Below are 15,881 nucleotides of genomic sequence, written 5' to 3'. Positions count from 1 at the left end.
TTCCTCCCTCTTCTCTGAGTAATGAAGTGAGAGACCACCAGAGTCACCCACAGCCCCTTGCTGTTCCATTTCCTGTTCACGTCGCCCAGTGACGCATCACTTCCCCTTGTTTTCAATGCATGCTATAATTACCGCTTCTATAAAATGCAACTTTTTAAAGTGAGGGCAAATCAGTCTGTCCAAGGTAGTTCATGTGGAGTAGACTAGAGTAGGGCTTTCTAGTATGGCGCAGCCAAGGCCATAAAAATGGTGGGCATGAACAGTTGGGACAGCAAGTAAGCCCAGCAGAAGGTGCTTCTCAAACCTGGACTGTCCTTCAGGAGAATGAGGTGATTCTGATGATGGGGGCAAGTGGTAGAATGTAATATACCCCCAGGCACCTGCCTATAACATTGAAATTATAATCTGTCATACTGCTGCATGTGTAGGTCAGGCCTAAGTCAGGAAAGAACTCTCTTAAGAGAGAACGGTGCCATGTCATATCTCAGAGGCATTGTTTGTTGTTGTTTAGTCATGTCCGACTCTTCGTGACCCCATGGACCAGAGCATGCCAGGCACTCCTGTCTTCCACTGTCTCCTGCAGTTTGGTCAAACTCATGCTGGTAGCTTTGAGAACACTGTCCAACCATCTCTTCCTCTGTCGTCCCCTTCTCCTTGTGCCCTCCACCTTTCTCAGAGACATATTAACCCTCCAAAACAGTATAAAATAATTGGTGCATCATTCTATCTTCTGAAAATATAAACATACAAACTGTCCCATAATACATTTGTTAATCTTTAAGATGTCACAAGATGGTTATTTTTGGCACAACAGACTAATGTGACTACCCCACTCAAAATCCCACTGTTTGTGTCTAACAATTAGAAAATACAGGAACATTTAATAAAGCAATTGTCAACATCATGGGTTTATAGGCAACTTGAGATCAGAGATAGGGAAATCTGAGGTCGAAGAAGAAGAAGAAGAAGAAGAAGAAGAAGAAGAAGAAGAAGAAGAGTTTGGATTTGATATCCCGCTTTATCACTACCCGAAGGAGTCACAAAGTGGCTAACATTCTCCTTTCCCTTCCTCCCCCACAACAAACACTCTGTGAGGTGAGTGGGGCTGAGAGACTTCAGTGACTAGCCCAAGGTGTGACTAGCCCAAGGTCACCCAGCAGCTGCATGTGGAGGAGCGGGGATGCGAACCCGGTTCACCAGATTACGATCTTGCTGGACTACAACACCTATAAACCCCAGCCACTGGACATAATATAAGAAAACCTCTGTGGATCAGGCCAGCATCTGGTTCTCATACTGGCCAACCAGAGGTCAACGGGAGGCCTGAAAGCAGGTCCTGGGTGCAACAGCAACTTTCCCCACTTCTTTTCAGTGCCTACTGAAGACCTTCCTCTTCCAACAAGCCTTTCATACCCCTTAACTGCCCCAGTTTTGCCCTCACAGCTTCTGACTTGAAGCATCCTGATTTCAAGGCTTTGTTTCCCTCCCTCACAGTGCCGCACTGGCAGCAAGTGAGAGAGAGAGAGCAGTGGCAGATCACGGAGCCCACATGGGGCCTGACTCTCCAAAGAAGGTGGTTTGGATCTGATCCTCACCCATCCTGCCTCTCTGTCCCTCAAAACATGGCAGCTGGCTCCAAGCTTGGCAGCGTGGTCTGATGTCATTCACCAAGGTGCCACTGAGAACCGTAGGCAGAGGGCAGAGAGGCTTAAAGGGCCGCGATGCAGATTGGAAATAGCAGCGGTGGTGGGTGAGTCTTCAGCAGCTTGCGGGATCGGGGAGAGGTCTAGGGTCCCACCCAGTAACATGTGAGGTGATGAAGGGGTGGCAGTAGCACCTTTGGGCATGTACAGAGTGGGCGCACATGTATCCCCCCTCCCATCCTGCTTTTTCCCAAACCAAAAATACCTTACATTCCTCAGACAAAAATATCCCAACTTTCATCTGAAAGATTTTGGAGGGTATGGCCTTCTAAGCAGAGACTGTGGCTAAATATTTTGCTGCTGCAAGTGAAACTTGGGCCAGGAACTCGTTTTACAAACTTAGAATTTTGTTCTATACGCCTGGCATTTTGCATTGTGATACAGTTATTAGAAATTCTGCCTTTACGTTTCTCTATCTTGTTTCGTTTGGTACTTGTTATGTACTGAAGTTCTCACCCTGGGCCAGCAGGAGGATACTGTAGATAGTTATGCTAATAAAGGATCGAAAGTGACGTTCAGTGATTGGATGGATACTGTAGATAGTTATGCAAATGAAGGATCGAAAGCGACATTCAGTGATTGGATAGTTTTAGAAAGTTGCTACAGTTACGTTATACTGGAGCTCTATATAAGCAGGCTGACTGAGCCCTTCAGTTCAGTTATGTTCTGGCCTCTGAATAAAGAAGAGCTGTTTGAAAAATCACTGTGTCGTCTGATATGTTCACCCACAACTTAACTGTACTGTTCTGTATATCTGTGCAAAGTTCCTTTTTTTCTGGAACAGTAGTCATTGAGCATATTCAAGAGATGGGTTGCTTGGGCAGAGATCTTCCCCAGTCGGAATTGTGTTGAGATGTTTTTATCGTTTGTGTGTTTGCTGCCCTGGCCCCGTTTGGGAGGAAGGGGTGGGCCGTAAATTTAATAAACAATCATAAATAAGTGTTCGAAGAAAGACACTGAACGGAGCTAGAATTTCTCTGTACACATCTGCCTAGGGGATTTTTACTTCAACTCCGTAGATCAAGGCTACTTTCACAGGCACAGGAATATACTGAGAACAGCCAGCATTCCCAGCACCACATTCTCTCTCTCTCTCTCTCTCTCTCTCTCTCTCACACACACACACACACACACACACACACACAAACTCTCCCTGGAATGATGCTCAGCCCAGGATACTGCAAATGGACGCCAGAAATTAAGCCTGGTTGTCTACAGACCTGCTGCTGCTGCCAGTGGCAAAAGGGCTGAGGGGAAAGAAGCCTTGCTGTCACAACTGCCAACAGTGAGTCTAGCCCCTGATTGAGCTGTTGGGGGAATTTATCTCCCCGCCCTGAAAAAATTATGTGAAATTCCCGCTGACCAACAGGGCTGAGAGTTTTGAGAAGCCATTTGTGCCAGCGCTCATGTAACAAACAATAGTGTGTGTGTGTGTAATGGTGAGTCCACCAGTTTCTCAGGAAAGGCAGAGAACTGTTTGTGAATTTGAATACATTTCTTAGAAAGTTCAGTGGAACAGAGTAGAGGTTCTGTGGTCGGGCTTGGTGAGCTGTTGTTACAGGTGGAGGCCTTATGATGAGTCAGACCCATTGGCCCATCTAGCTTGATACTGTGTACACTGACTGGCAGCTGCACTCCATATTCACTGTGATTATGCAGAAAATTCACACAAATATCCACAAGGTGACACTGTGGAGCACCACTTGCCTCATTACAAATTTTTAATCTATTTATTTTCTGTTGAATTCAAGCTGCTGAGAGCATTTTCCAATTCTCCATCAATCCTAGAAATTTGCCTCTAGAATATTTTTTTATTATTTTAAACAAAGAAGAACATCCCTGGGTCCTGAATGTGACACGTATAAAATACTCCATTTGCACTATGCATTGAAAGCAGCATCCTACCACTTTAAGCAGCCATGGCTCCCCCCCCCCAAAGGATTCTGGGAACTGTAGTTTGTTAAGTGCACTGAGAGTGGTTACGAGACCCCCCTCACAGAGCTGCCATTCTCGGAGTTGGGTTCACAGTCAATCCCTCATCCTAGGTAACTATGAAACTTTAGCCCTGTGAGGGGAATACAGTGTATCCTAAAAATACTCAGCACCCTTAATAAACTACAGTTCCCAGTTCTGCGGGGAGGGGCTCATGGAGGGTCAGTGGGGAGACTGAGTGATAAATGTCCCTCTTTTCATTTGAGGAATGTTGGAGGTTATGCAAGAAAAGGCTGTCCAGTGTCACTGCTGCTATTCGCATGAGCAATAGAGCCTGTAGCCTCTTAGACGTGAACCAGAGATACAGGGTACAGTGGAACCTTGGTTCTTGGACTTAATCTGTTCCAGAAGTCTGTTTGACTCCCAAAACCATTTGAAAACCAAGGTGCAGCTTCTGATTGGCTGCAGGAGCTTCCTGCACTCAAGTGGAAGCCGCATCTGACGCTCAGCTTCCGAAAAATGTTCGGAAACTAGAACACTTATGGCATGGGTAGGCAAACCGGATCCGGCCCAATTGCCCTCTAAATCCAGCCCACGGTTGGTTGGTCTGGGAATCAGCGTGCTTTTACATGAGTAGAATGTGTGCTTTTATTTAAAATGCATCTCTGGGTTAATTGTGGGGCATAGGAATTCGTTCATTATTATTTTTCAAAATATAGTCTGGCCCCCCACAAGGTCTGAGGGACAGTGGACCAGCCCCCTGATGAAAAGGTTTGCTGGCCCCTGACTTACGGCGTCCGGGAGCTGATTTGCTTGTCAACTAAGCTGTTCGAGAAACAAGGTTCCACTGCACTGGGTTAAGAAACGGTCAAATTAATATAGCATTGCCTGTGGGTGATATAATGTCATCTCGGGGAAACCCAATACTATTGCAGTGTTGTGATTTTAATGTTATAAAAGCTTTTGGGCCTGTTTCTGAGTGTGATGAGAAGAAAAACAAAACAGAGGTTATTGCAATCAACCTTGATGCACAGGATAAACTACAGATCATGCAACCATATGAGTTAGTTACCAAAAAAAGCAGTAAAGTGCCTTGGGGTTAAGCTGGTAGATGATGTCAATAAAATTGGGAAGATCAATTATGATCCTCTGGGATAGGCGGCGAAGTCTGATATAGATAGGCAGAGTAAGCTGCAGTTATCTTGGTTAGCCAGGATTAATGCAATAAAGATTAGAATATTACAGAGATTTTTTATTTTTGTTTATTACATTACCCCTGCTGGTTGTCTCGAGAGAGCTGAAAAGCTGGGAGAAAAGTCTTGAGAATTTTATTTGGCAAGATAAGCATCCTACAGCAGATAGTAACAGCATGCATACATCAAAACGGAAAGGAGGGCTCGCAGTCCTGATTCTAGCTAGATATTGCGAAGCAGCGCAGCTATTACAGCTGAAGTTACGGATTTCCCAGAAGAAAGAGGAAGACCTGCATCAGTAAGATAGCTATTTATAGATTTTCCCCTCCAGCAAAACTAATGTGGGTATAAAGGAAGGATGGAGGGGAGGATCAGGGAGGGTGAAAAACCCCATAGTTCCTTAGAAATTAATAATAAAAAAGGGATAAGTATGAAACAAAACTGAGTTCTTACATTTCATCCATGACATGGTGATTTGGCATTGCAGCTTTATTAGGAGAAATCGGATTTCCCGGATTGGTTGAGAAATGGGATGTTGTGCTGTGGTGAGTTTATTCCAGATGGATGTCTATTAACAAGACATGAAATATCTTTAAGTCCAGGGAGGTTGCTACCATCCTGGCATCAATATTTTCAAATGATGGTTTTCTTAATGGAGCTGCTGCAGCCTAGGTTGTCCCCCAGGCTGATGACAGCATGGAAGAAGAGTATCAAAGCTGATACAAAGGGATCTGTTTCAAGAAACTATTAGGTCTTGATGGATACAAGAGAGTGAAATAGTCTGTGGACTGAGAAGGGAAAGAGAACCAGGGAGGAATATCAGAGAGCCATTCTGGAATGAAGTGTGGAACCAAGTAGATAACATATCTTTATCAATTAAAATAACATGGTATCAGCTGCTATTGAAATGGTATCTAATGCCAGCAAGATGGAAAAGAATTTACAGAGCTGACAACTTCAAGTGTTGGAAATGCCAGGCAGACTACACACAGCAATGCGCACGTGCAGTGAAAACGTCCGTCTGTAACAAATTATCGGAGAAAACCCCTGCAATGTGTTCCAGATATAATTGGCTTTTGTAATAGGGCCCACAATACTGCTGATCCTGTTGATAAAAGACAAATACTTTCAGTTTCTATCTTAAGAACAGCTGCAGAAATCATTTGGGCTGGAAAATGGATGGGCAGGACTGGTTCTTGAAATGTATTGAACTGGCAGCTATGGATAAACTGTCAGAATCTGTTTGGAAGAAGGAATTGTACAAGGGGCAATCCTGAATGTTCTGAGGGATGGTACTGTTCTGCGGCCTATTAGAATGAGCTATATGGAAAGGAAAGGCCTGGAATAGACTTGCTTACAATAAAATTTCATACAGTAACAGTGCAATGCCACACTATCCTTGCATACTTGGAAATGACTTTCATTTTAAGCGTGCATGAAATGTCAGCCATAACTAAACCGTAAACATATTAAGCTACTTGTTTTTGGGTTCTGGCAGTCATGTATTGATTTGGACAGAGATGACTTGGCTGCTCCATCCTCTGGTAGATAACCTCCAAACTGGGCCTGGTTCAAGGTGCCCCAGTTGGTCTTTAAAGCTCTAAACATCTTTGACCCCAGGTATCTGAAAGACTGCCTCCTTCTCCACAGACCTTCTCAAGTGTTAAGATCGGCAGAGGAGGCTCTCTGAGCAAATCACAGCATTCCCCTTTTTTAATACAGCGGTACCTCAGTGGTACCTTGAGCGAGATGAGCGTGCAACCCTAGAGTTGGTCACGACTGGCCCTGATGGGCAGGGGTACCTTTACCTTTACCTTTTACGTCAGGTTAAGTACTTAATTCGTTCCGCAGGTCCGTACTTAACCTGAAACTATTTCTGGGTTAGCGGAGTCTGTAACCTGAAGCGTATGTAACCTGAAGCGTATGTAACCCAAAGTACCACTTGTATACAGTGTGGAGGTGACCCAGTGCCCTTTGTCCCCAAAGGAGCAGCTTGACTTTGGGAAATCACTGCTCTAAAGTGACACATTTTGAAGCGTATGTAACCTGAAGTGTATGTAACCTGAGGTACCACTGTAATAATAATGATGATGATGATGATGATAGCAGAGTAGACTTGTCCAGGAGGCTTGGTGAGGCTACTGCCTTGGGTGGCAAATTTGGGACAGCTGGGAGGGGCAACAGATTGGGCCTGCAAGGAGCATGCCACTTGCCATCTCCTGCATTTCCCTCCTCCTCTTTTGCTGCCAACTTCTCTGCTGCCACCCCGCCTCCTCCAATGATGATGACAGTGACTCTGCCACTGCCTCCAGACCTCCTTTTTCACCTCCTTTTTTTTTCTCAGGAGGTGGCAGGTAGGTGGGAGAGAGGACAGCAGTAGCGGCGTAACCAACAATGTTGGAGGCAGTGGCATAATTTCCCCTCCAGTGGCAAATGTGCTGGACCAGCCTTGGATCAAATCTATGCTTCCAGGTGGCATAAGAAAGCTGCAGAGATAGTGCAGGATAGTGCACACCCCAGAAATGATCTCTTTCAGTTTCTGCCTTCTGGAAGAAGGTACAGGGTTATAAAGACTATGACTAGCCGTCTGAGAAACAGTTTCTATCCAAATGCGATTTTGGTTTTAAACGCAGTGTAAGGCAGTCTCTATGGGAGTATGTTGTATTTAATTATGGGGTATCGGAGTTTTTTTGGGGGTTAACCAGGCTGGGATAGCTGGGATAGCAGGCTTATTAGTTTTTGAATGTCTGATGTAGATTTTTTCAATTTCGTTGTTCTGTATGGGACAATGACAATAAAGATTATTGTATCGGAAGCATTGTTCCACTTAACAAATATTAAAATGAAATATTGTGCATATATATATATATATATATGCAGGTTTTGGTGTCCTCGGGTGTCTTCCCGTGTAAAAGTTGGGGTGTCTAGGCGACGTTTCGACGAGGTCTCACTCGTCATCTTCAGGCTGGTGCTTTCGGCTTCTTGTTACTGGAACAGAGCGGGATCTCAATGTTTGAGTTCCTATAAATACTGTAGAGGGGGTGTGGTGTCTAGCCTCCAATGTTCTGGGCAGAGAGGAAGTTCCCAGGCTAGTGTGCCTTTTCTTCTTTTGTTCCTTAATTACTTGAGAGATACCTTGAGTGATTTCTTGAGTGATATCCTGAGTACCACTTAGGTGGGTCATTAGGTGTGGATTAGTTGCTAAAGTCTTTGTGTCTTGACCTCTTGAACTTTGTGAAGAGTTTTCCTGAGAAGATGACGAGTGAGACCTCGTCGAAACGTCGCCTAGACACCCCAACTTTTACACGGGAAGACACCCGAGGACACCAAAACCTGCATTCCTGTACCCGTGAAAATCTACGAAAGCAAATATATATATATATATATATTCTAAATAAAATTGTATGAAACCAGAATGAATAAAAACAAAGTGAAAATTCAGAACCTCCCTCGCAAAACACGGCATTCTCTCTTAAAGGTTTTTTTGCCTTCAGCCTCCCCTCCACCATATTTCTGGCTCCCCTTTTTAAAAAGTGTGTTATTTCTAGACAGGTGGGAAGGAGGCGTGGTTCTCTTGAAAGGGGCTGTGCAACCACTTCCTCTCGCTAGTATAAACTGAAGCTTTGCTTCCTCTTCATGAGCTCAGAAGTTCCTTTGTGAGACGGCTGCGTCGTGTCAGAAGCAGCAGAGGAAGGTGGCGGAGGAAGGGAAAGGGTCTGGTGCCCCCCAAGGGCTGGAGATGGGTCTGAGACTACAGAAAGGTAAGTGGCAGATTCCTTAAGAAGCCTTGGGTTTTTTGGGAGGGTGTAATCGCTTTGTTGACTGTTCTGGGGTGTAAACAGTCCCCTTTAGACGCAAAAGAATTGCTTCAGCTTTTTCCCAGAGAAGGCTTCTTATTAACAGCTGCAAGGCAGGCAATTCAACAGGTGACGCTTTTCCTTAGCATGGGCTAAAAAGTTTCATTAGTTGAATTTCTGCCTGCTTTTGCAGGTGTTAAAGAGCACAGAAGCCGTAAAAACATGCTAAAGGAAGAGCTAAACCAATGGTAATCTGGCAATCTGGCATCTGTCCATGGGATTATGTCAACGCAAATAAAAAGAAGCTAAATATGGCACAAGCTTTTCTCCAGCTCTGGAATAGACCTTGATTTTCTACTAGGAACACAGCCGTAAACATTTTTGCCTTCCCTATGTGTGGTCCTGAGCGTGGCAATTTCAAGTTTATTAATTTTGCTCCTGATGTGTTAGGACTACTGGATGCACCTAAATATTTGTATCAGCACTATTACTTACCTGCAATACTTGCACTCAGAAATACATAAATAAACATTGAGAGAGAGAGAGAGAGAGAGAGAGAGAGAGAGAGAGAGAGAGAGCGCCAGCACAGAAGCCCTGCCAGAAAGGAAAGATTAGCAATCCTCACTGGCAAGCCTTCTTAAAAGATGGATTTGGTATACTGTAACATTTAACAATTAGAAGTGGACTGTCTCTCCAAGAGAAGATCATTGTGGAACTGGGCTTTTCGATTAGACCTATACTGCCTTGAGCTCAGTGCAGTATTTATGTCCATGCTGTTCTGGAGTTGCCCTCTTGGCATGCTAAGGGTATGGCTACATTTTGCAATTAGGGATGCAAGGGGGAGTATCATATTCCCCCCTTGGCATAGAAATAAAGGGACATGGGAAACTGACTCAGCAACCCTAAGAAATGCTTATTCAGAGGTTCCAGTCCCCGGTAAGAGCATCTGAGGCCGCAGGCCTACTCTGCTGGAGGATGAAGTCACTGTAACAAGAGCTAGGAAACAAATGTGATGGTGTTCTTCAGAGGTGCCGTCTACTTTCCACCCGTCACGTTTTCATGTGACTCAGCTAGGGTGCCACACACTCCGGTGGTCTCTAAACAGCGATTGCCTGGTCCTGTCAATCTGGTTCCTCTCCACGCTTTTGAAGGGACATGCAGTGGTGATTCACTGACATGCAGACACTCCGCCGTCCCCCTCCTTTGCAGCCGTGTCTGTTATGGGTCACATCCACACCATACATTCAAAGCACATGACTCCACCCCCACCCCCAAAAAAAGAATCATTGGATCTGTTGTTTACTCCCCAGAGAGCTAAAATCCCCTGCACCCTTCAGAAACTACAGTTCCCATGATTATTTGAGGGAGGGAGTTGTGTACTTGAAATATACAGTGTGGAGGTGATCCAGTGCCCTTTGTCCCCAAAGGAGCAGGTTGACTTTGGGAAATCGCTGCTCTAAAATGACACATTTATAGTTAGATCAGGAGACTGATCTACACTCTCACATGTCACCATGCCAGGGTAAAGGTAAAGGTAAAGGTAAAGGTAAAGGTAAAGGTAAAGGGCCCCCTGCCCATTAGGTCCAGTCGTGGCCGGCTCTGGAGTTGCGGCACTCATCTCGCTTTATTGGCCGAGGGGGCCAGCGTACAGCTTCCGGGTCATGTGGCCAGCATGACTAAGCTGCTTCTGGCGAACCAGAGCAGTGCACAGAAACACCGTTTACCTTCCCGCCGGAGTGGTACCTATTTATCTACTTGCACTTTGACGTGCTTTCGAACTGCTAGGTTGGCAGGAGCTGGGACCGAGCAACGGGAGCTCATCCCGTTGCAGGGATTCGAACCGCCAACCTTCTGATTGGCAAGTCCTAGGCTCTGTGGTTTAACCCACAGCACCACCCGCTTCCCTCCATGCCAGGGTACTGTTTCATAAATAAACAAACAGGCCTACTGCGGGAGGGTATTTGTGCTTGGGCTCCTAAAACTAGCAGATCAGAACGCAACTGCATTTACCAGACAGGTGTGTTTACCTGCCGTACACAATTTCAAGTGGCACCAGCCCCGTGGGGCGCCCAGTCCGGCGTAAGAGAAGGAGCCTCTTTGCGCAAGCCACATTATGCAACATGAATTGCATCATTCTGACTCATGGTTTTCAGTGCTAAAATTAGAAGCACTGTGGTACCTTGGTACTTGAACGGCTTGGCTCCCGAACAAATCAGCTCCCAAACACCGCAAACCCAGTGTTCCGGTATGCAAACGTTTTTCAGAACCCGAACGTCTGACGCTGCTTCCGCTTGCGTGCAGGAAACTCCTGCAGCCAATCGGAAGCTGCGCCTTGGTTTTCTAATAGTTTCGGGAGTCAAACGGACTCCCAGATCAGATTAAGATCGAGAACCAAGGTACCACTGTAGTCGAGGGGAGGCTGGCCTTTCCTGGTGCCCCCTCACTATGCTTTTAAAAAAGATTATTGGGGGGTGTACATTTTGGCTATAATCGGTAAGTGTCTGGGGTTTGCCACAAGCTGATTTCTACTCCGATTACACCCAGTTAAGTTAATGAACCAAATATCATCATTCCCATTAATTTCAGTGGATCTCCTCTTAGTATTGGATACAACCCTGGGTATGAATCTAGTATATTTATTTCATTAAGGACCCTCTACCTCCCTCCTGCTCCAATCTCAAGTTGAAAAAGCTGCTGCTGTACCTTTAACGAGCAGCTTGATGTGTGCAGGTACTCAGGAGTTACTGTGTTGTGAAAGGCTTCAGGCTCTGCCACCTGCCATCCAGCAAAGTGTTGCCAAAGGCGTAAGAACAGATTGGGCTGTTGTGTCCTGCTTTTGGGGCAACTTGGCAACTAACACGCGCAAGGAGCGATGCTGCAGTAAGGACCCTGGATGTTGTTAGTCTCGGGATGCCCTCGGCTCAACCAGGATGGCCGTCAGTGGTGGGTTGATGGAGTCCGGCAACATCTAAAGACCCACAGATTTCCCCACCCCCTGGACCACTTGTGTATTCACAGCACAGCTGTCGGCAGACACAGGAAGAGAGCTGTATCAGCAAAGGATGCAAGCGTGGGCCGTTGATGTTCCATTGATTGGGAGGGGGGAGGAAACAGAAGAGCCAGGACGCCTGGGTCCCTGCTCCTCTTGTTTCAGAAGGGACCTGGGCAGAGTCAGCCCCGTGAGGTGTGTGGCTTCCCCCAGATGTCTCCCTCTCTCTCTCTCTCTCTCACACACACACACACACACACACACACACCATCTCAAGAGATCGAACCATCTGGCCGCTTCCAAGAAGACAGGAAATAATCTGGGGTTTCCCAGTGACGCGTCGCTGGGGATTCCATTCTGCACGCGGCCTCTTTACTTTGCCGAGTGCGGGGGCTGATCACACATGGCCACACACAGCAGAACGCTTTGTCTCTTTCCTGCCACCGGGGGCAGGGGGGCGATGGTAGTCCCTTGGCCAGAAAAAGAAGAAAGCACTGGGCTCAGAGCCAGGCCCAGATGTCTGCCGGTCTGCTGGTTAACCAGAGACTCGGAATCCCCATGTCCTCCGGCTTCCCCATGAAAGCCCCTTGCGCTCTCGGGGTTAAGTCTGGCTCTCTGGGGTTTTGACTCCTCTGCCCGCACCAAGTGGGTGGAAGTTCTTCTCGCAAACCACAGGTGGTCCCTCTGTGCCAATTGCAACACCATCGTTCAAAGAATTGTAGAGTTGGAAGGGACCACGAGGGTCATCTAGTCCAACCCCCTGCAATTCAGGAATCTTTTGCTCAACGTGGGGCTCGAACCCACAAACCTGAGATTAACAGTCTCATGCTCTACCAATTGAGCTATCCAAGGGAATCTGTTGTTTCACAGATGCCCTGTAGGTTAGAAAAGTAATGTGGAAGGGAAGAAAACTGGGTAGAACCCATTGTCCTTGATGGGCTGGTTTTCTTTCTGCAGAAGTTTCCTCCCCCACAAAACAGCAGTCAAAATTCACAATTGTTACCTAGTTTCCATCACCCCTGGCCATGCTGGCTGAGGCTGAAGGCTGGATAGACACCTGGATTTACAGCACATTTAAATATTTATGCCACCTTTACTCCAAGGAGCTAAGACTGGAAAAAATAGTTCTTCTGCCCACCCTTGCTCCACTAGGCTGTGACACAGTGACTGAAGTAAGGTCATCCAGGGAGTTTGTAAGGATTTTAACCCTCGTCCTCATGTCCATATCTAACGCACTAACCATCAAACTGCTAGACAAAGGGGAGATAGGTAGATTCTCATTAATACAGAAGCAAAATCAACTAATTAATGATACTCTATCTAATGAGAATCTCCCTAGTTCACACTTGATGTACAGTATTGGTTCAAGAACTGAAACACAGCTATCGTCTGAAATTCGCATTTCTCTGAATTTTGCGATGGAGTTCTCCAACCAACCAGTGCTTACAAATGTACATATATTGGGGAAAGTGTACATAAAAATGTATATATTAGTGAAAACAATATACAAATATGCATTATAATAGGGGAGACTGCTTGCAAGACTCTGTATATTAGTCAAAAACTGGATAGAAATATGTGCTTGTTAGGGGGGATTTGCACTAAAATGCATATGAATTTTCCCAATAAATCACAAATTGCTGTAGAACTGAACGTGAGATTGGAAAAAGGAGAAACTGAGAAAACCAAAATCAACAGATTCATCCACCCCTATAAGACATACCAGCATGCAGAGGGGCACAGGTTTCCCACCGTAATAAAAGATGTTATATCTATTATATTGACCTCTTGTTCAACCATTTAAGACTAGAGAGAGTTTTGCATTTCTTGCATGGGTAGCCTTGATGATACAAGGCACGGCAAGCACTGTGTCTGCAACAGCTGCTTTTGCTAGCAGTTTGCAAACAACATAAAGTTCATTCAGCTGATATTAAAATCTCTTTCAAATAAGGGCTCCTCCAGGTGAGCTATTGAATCAGCATTCATATCCATTTGCTTGTTCAAAGCTTGTGCACCGGGTAGCTTACATCTGGTCTTTATTGTGTATGGGTTCTGATTCATTGGTGGGGAGGTGATAAAGCAATGAGTATTCATCCTTATTTGCTTTTGTGATGGTTAAATGAATTCCTGTTTATCATTCTCCCCACACTTCGCAATACACTTTCCCCATCACTTTCCTAACTGCAAAAAAGTCCTCTCTCTCTCTCTCTTTTTAAAAAGTGGATTTGTTCCGCCAAGGTGACAGAGTGCTTAAACCCACTTGAATTATGCAGACCTACATTTCCACAATGCACGTCAATCCCTCCCGCAAAATTCAGGCAGTCAGGAGGTGACCTTCCGTGTTTTAAGTTGGCACGAAAATAGAAGCAGGCGAAGGTCTCCAGGGAGATTATTCCATAGCTTTGGCACTGCCGCTTGATGGTTACTAGCTGAGATGGTTTTCGAAAAGAATTGAGCGATCTCAAGAGAGATAGGTCTCCATCAACAGTGATTAGCCAATGATAGCAGTGATCAGCCTCCTCTAGAGGCAGCTTTTGCAGAAGAAGTTACCAAGGAAGGACCTTCTTAACTACTTCTGGGGTGGGGGCACCTAGAGTAGGATGAGGGCCACTCAAATGGGCTAATCAATAATATTAAGATTATTTAATGATATAATTTTGACAGCTGCACTGTTGGGAACGCTTCCTAGCATCTACTCTGGATTAACAGTCTGCTAATTGGGGTCAAACTGGGTCATACATTAGCTACATATCTGTGCTCTGCTATGGCCCCAATCCAAATCAGGAGCTCTACATTCCCCATCCATACAGCGGTGGGTGGAGACAAGGAGAAGGCATGGAATTCCATTGAAGTAAGTGAGAGAGATGTGGGTTTTTTCTCTCTTTCCTATGCATTCTGCAGCCACAGCAGGGAGCCTGAAAGAGATCAAGACCATAGCTGAGGGCAGGGGGTTAAAGCCCTCTACTACCATGCTAAGCTCCTAGTCTGGACTGGAAGGCCCAGACTGCTGGCTTGTGTTTGAACAACCCTGTACTTAAGGGCACAGATATGTCGAGCTAGTCAACCTTGGTTCCCCAGATGTTGCTGGGATGGACTACAACTCCCATCATCCCTAGCAATCTCACCCAATAGTCAGGGGTGATGGGAGCTGTAGTCCACCAACACTGTCCCTCTAGTTTCCTCTGATGGCTCCCAGTTCCAGTATAAAGATAGAGGGGTTACTCTCCCTCCACCAGTCATGATTTACAATGGTGAATTATTGAAGGGCATTTAATCTGGCTCTCACATCTCTGTGTATACCACTTTCAATTCCTTTTTGCTGATTTATTTACCCCTTGAATGAGGCAGGTAGCCCAAGGAGGAGGTGGCAAAGCAGTCTAGATCACATTAGACTGTAGGTGGATGGATCTCCTCTTTTGAACAATGTCAGAGGTGGGGATTCTTTTCCAGCCCAAGGGCCACATTCCCTTCTGATCAACCTTCCAGGGGCCACATTACAGAGGTGAGCAGAGCCAGGGGCAAAACTGGGCAGAGCAATTAAAGCAAATGCTACCTTTGTGCATTAGGTGCACAACTCTCTCTGTCCTCCATCCAGGAAGCAAGAGGCAAAATTCATTCAATGGCTCAAAGCCAGGCAAGTAAAGGGTGTGGCTGGAGAGGGGGTGTGGCCTAGGGAAAATTCCAAGGGCCAGATAATGGGGCTTTGAGGGCCACATTTGTTCCCCAGACTGGAGATTTCCCACTCCTGGTTTATGGAATATTTGATGCCATATTGGTCCACCAGATTTTTTTAAAAAATTCAAAATATTGGCAAGATAATACTTCTATAAAGACCAAGAAAAGCCTAGTAGGATTCTTTTTCAGCCTGGATGTTTCTTGTGAGGTGGTAGGATAGCTGAAAGGGAAGGGGTATTTGGGGACATGGCATGAATCCCCAGTCTGGGCCAAGATACAGTTTTCAGAACTGTTGAAGGTGGAATTTCTGAAATAAAAACAAACGTTTATTTCATGCTCTCAGCCAAGATATCATTTTCAGGAATCTAGGAGATGCTAATTTTTCTTTCATGGTGCATGAGATTGTATGTGTAGGATGGGATTGTGTGCAGAAGGGGCCCCATTTTACTGCCTCCCCAGAATGATGGCCACTTGAGGTGCCGTAGCAAAAGAGGAAATTCCATCACAAACCTCCCTCTCCCAAATCTAGGGCTCTGCTTCTACTATTTATCTAAACCAGCAAAGCTTGCTAGCAAGCCTTGGCTAAGTTCCA

At 45.6% G+C, this 15,881-nt stretch overlaps 1 protein-coding gene across 1 annotated transcript in view; it reads left to right on the top strand.

Annotated features, from left to right (window-relative positions):
- Nucleotides 1-3,955: 3,955 nt before the first annotated feature.
- NFKBID (NFKB inhibitor delta) overlaps nt 3,956-15,881 on the top strand; it is a gene marked incomplete at its 5' end in the record, with an annotated part of 34,561 nt that continues 22,635 nt past the window's right edge. Inside the window, 3 exons of the mRNA XM_083752045.1 lie at nt 3,956-4,003; nt 7,173-7,182; nt 8,470-8,589. Of these exons, the coding sequence (XP_083608171.1) occupies nt 3,956-4,003; nt 7,173-7,182; nt 8,470-8,589 (178 nt within the window). The remainder of the gene's footprint in view (nt 4,004-7,172; nt 7,183-8,469; nt 8,590-15,881) is intronic.

This window comes from Podarcis gaigeae (assembly GCF_964106915.1).
Source record: "Podarcis gaigeae genome assembly, chromosome: 8".
Taxonomy (NCBI): domain Eukaryota; kingdom Metazoa; phylum Chordata; class Lepidosauria; order Squamata; family Lacertidae; genus Podarcis; species Podarcis gaigeae.
This window is presented reverse-complemented; position numbering and strand designations above follow the sequence as displayed.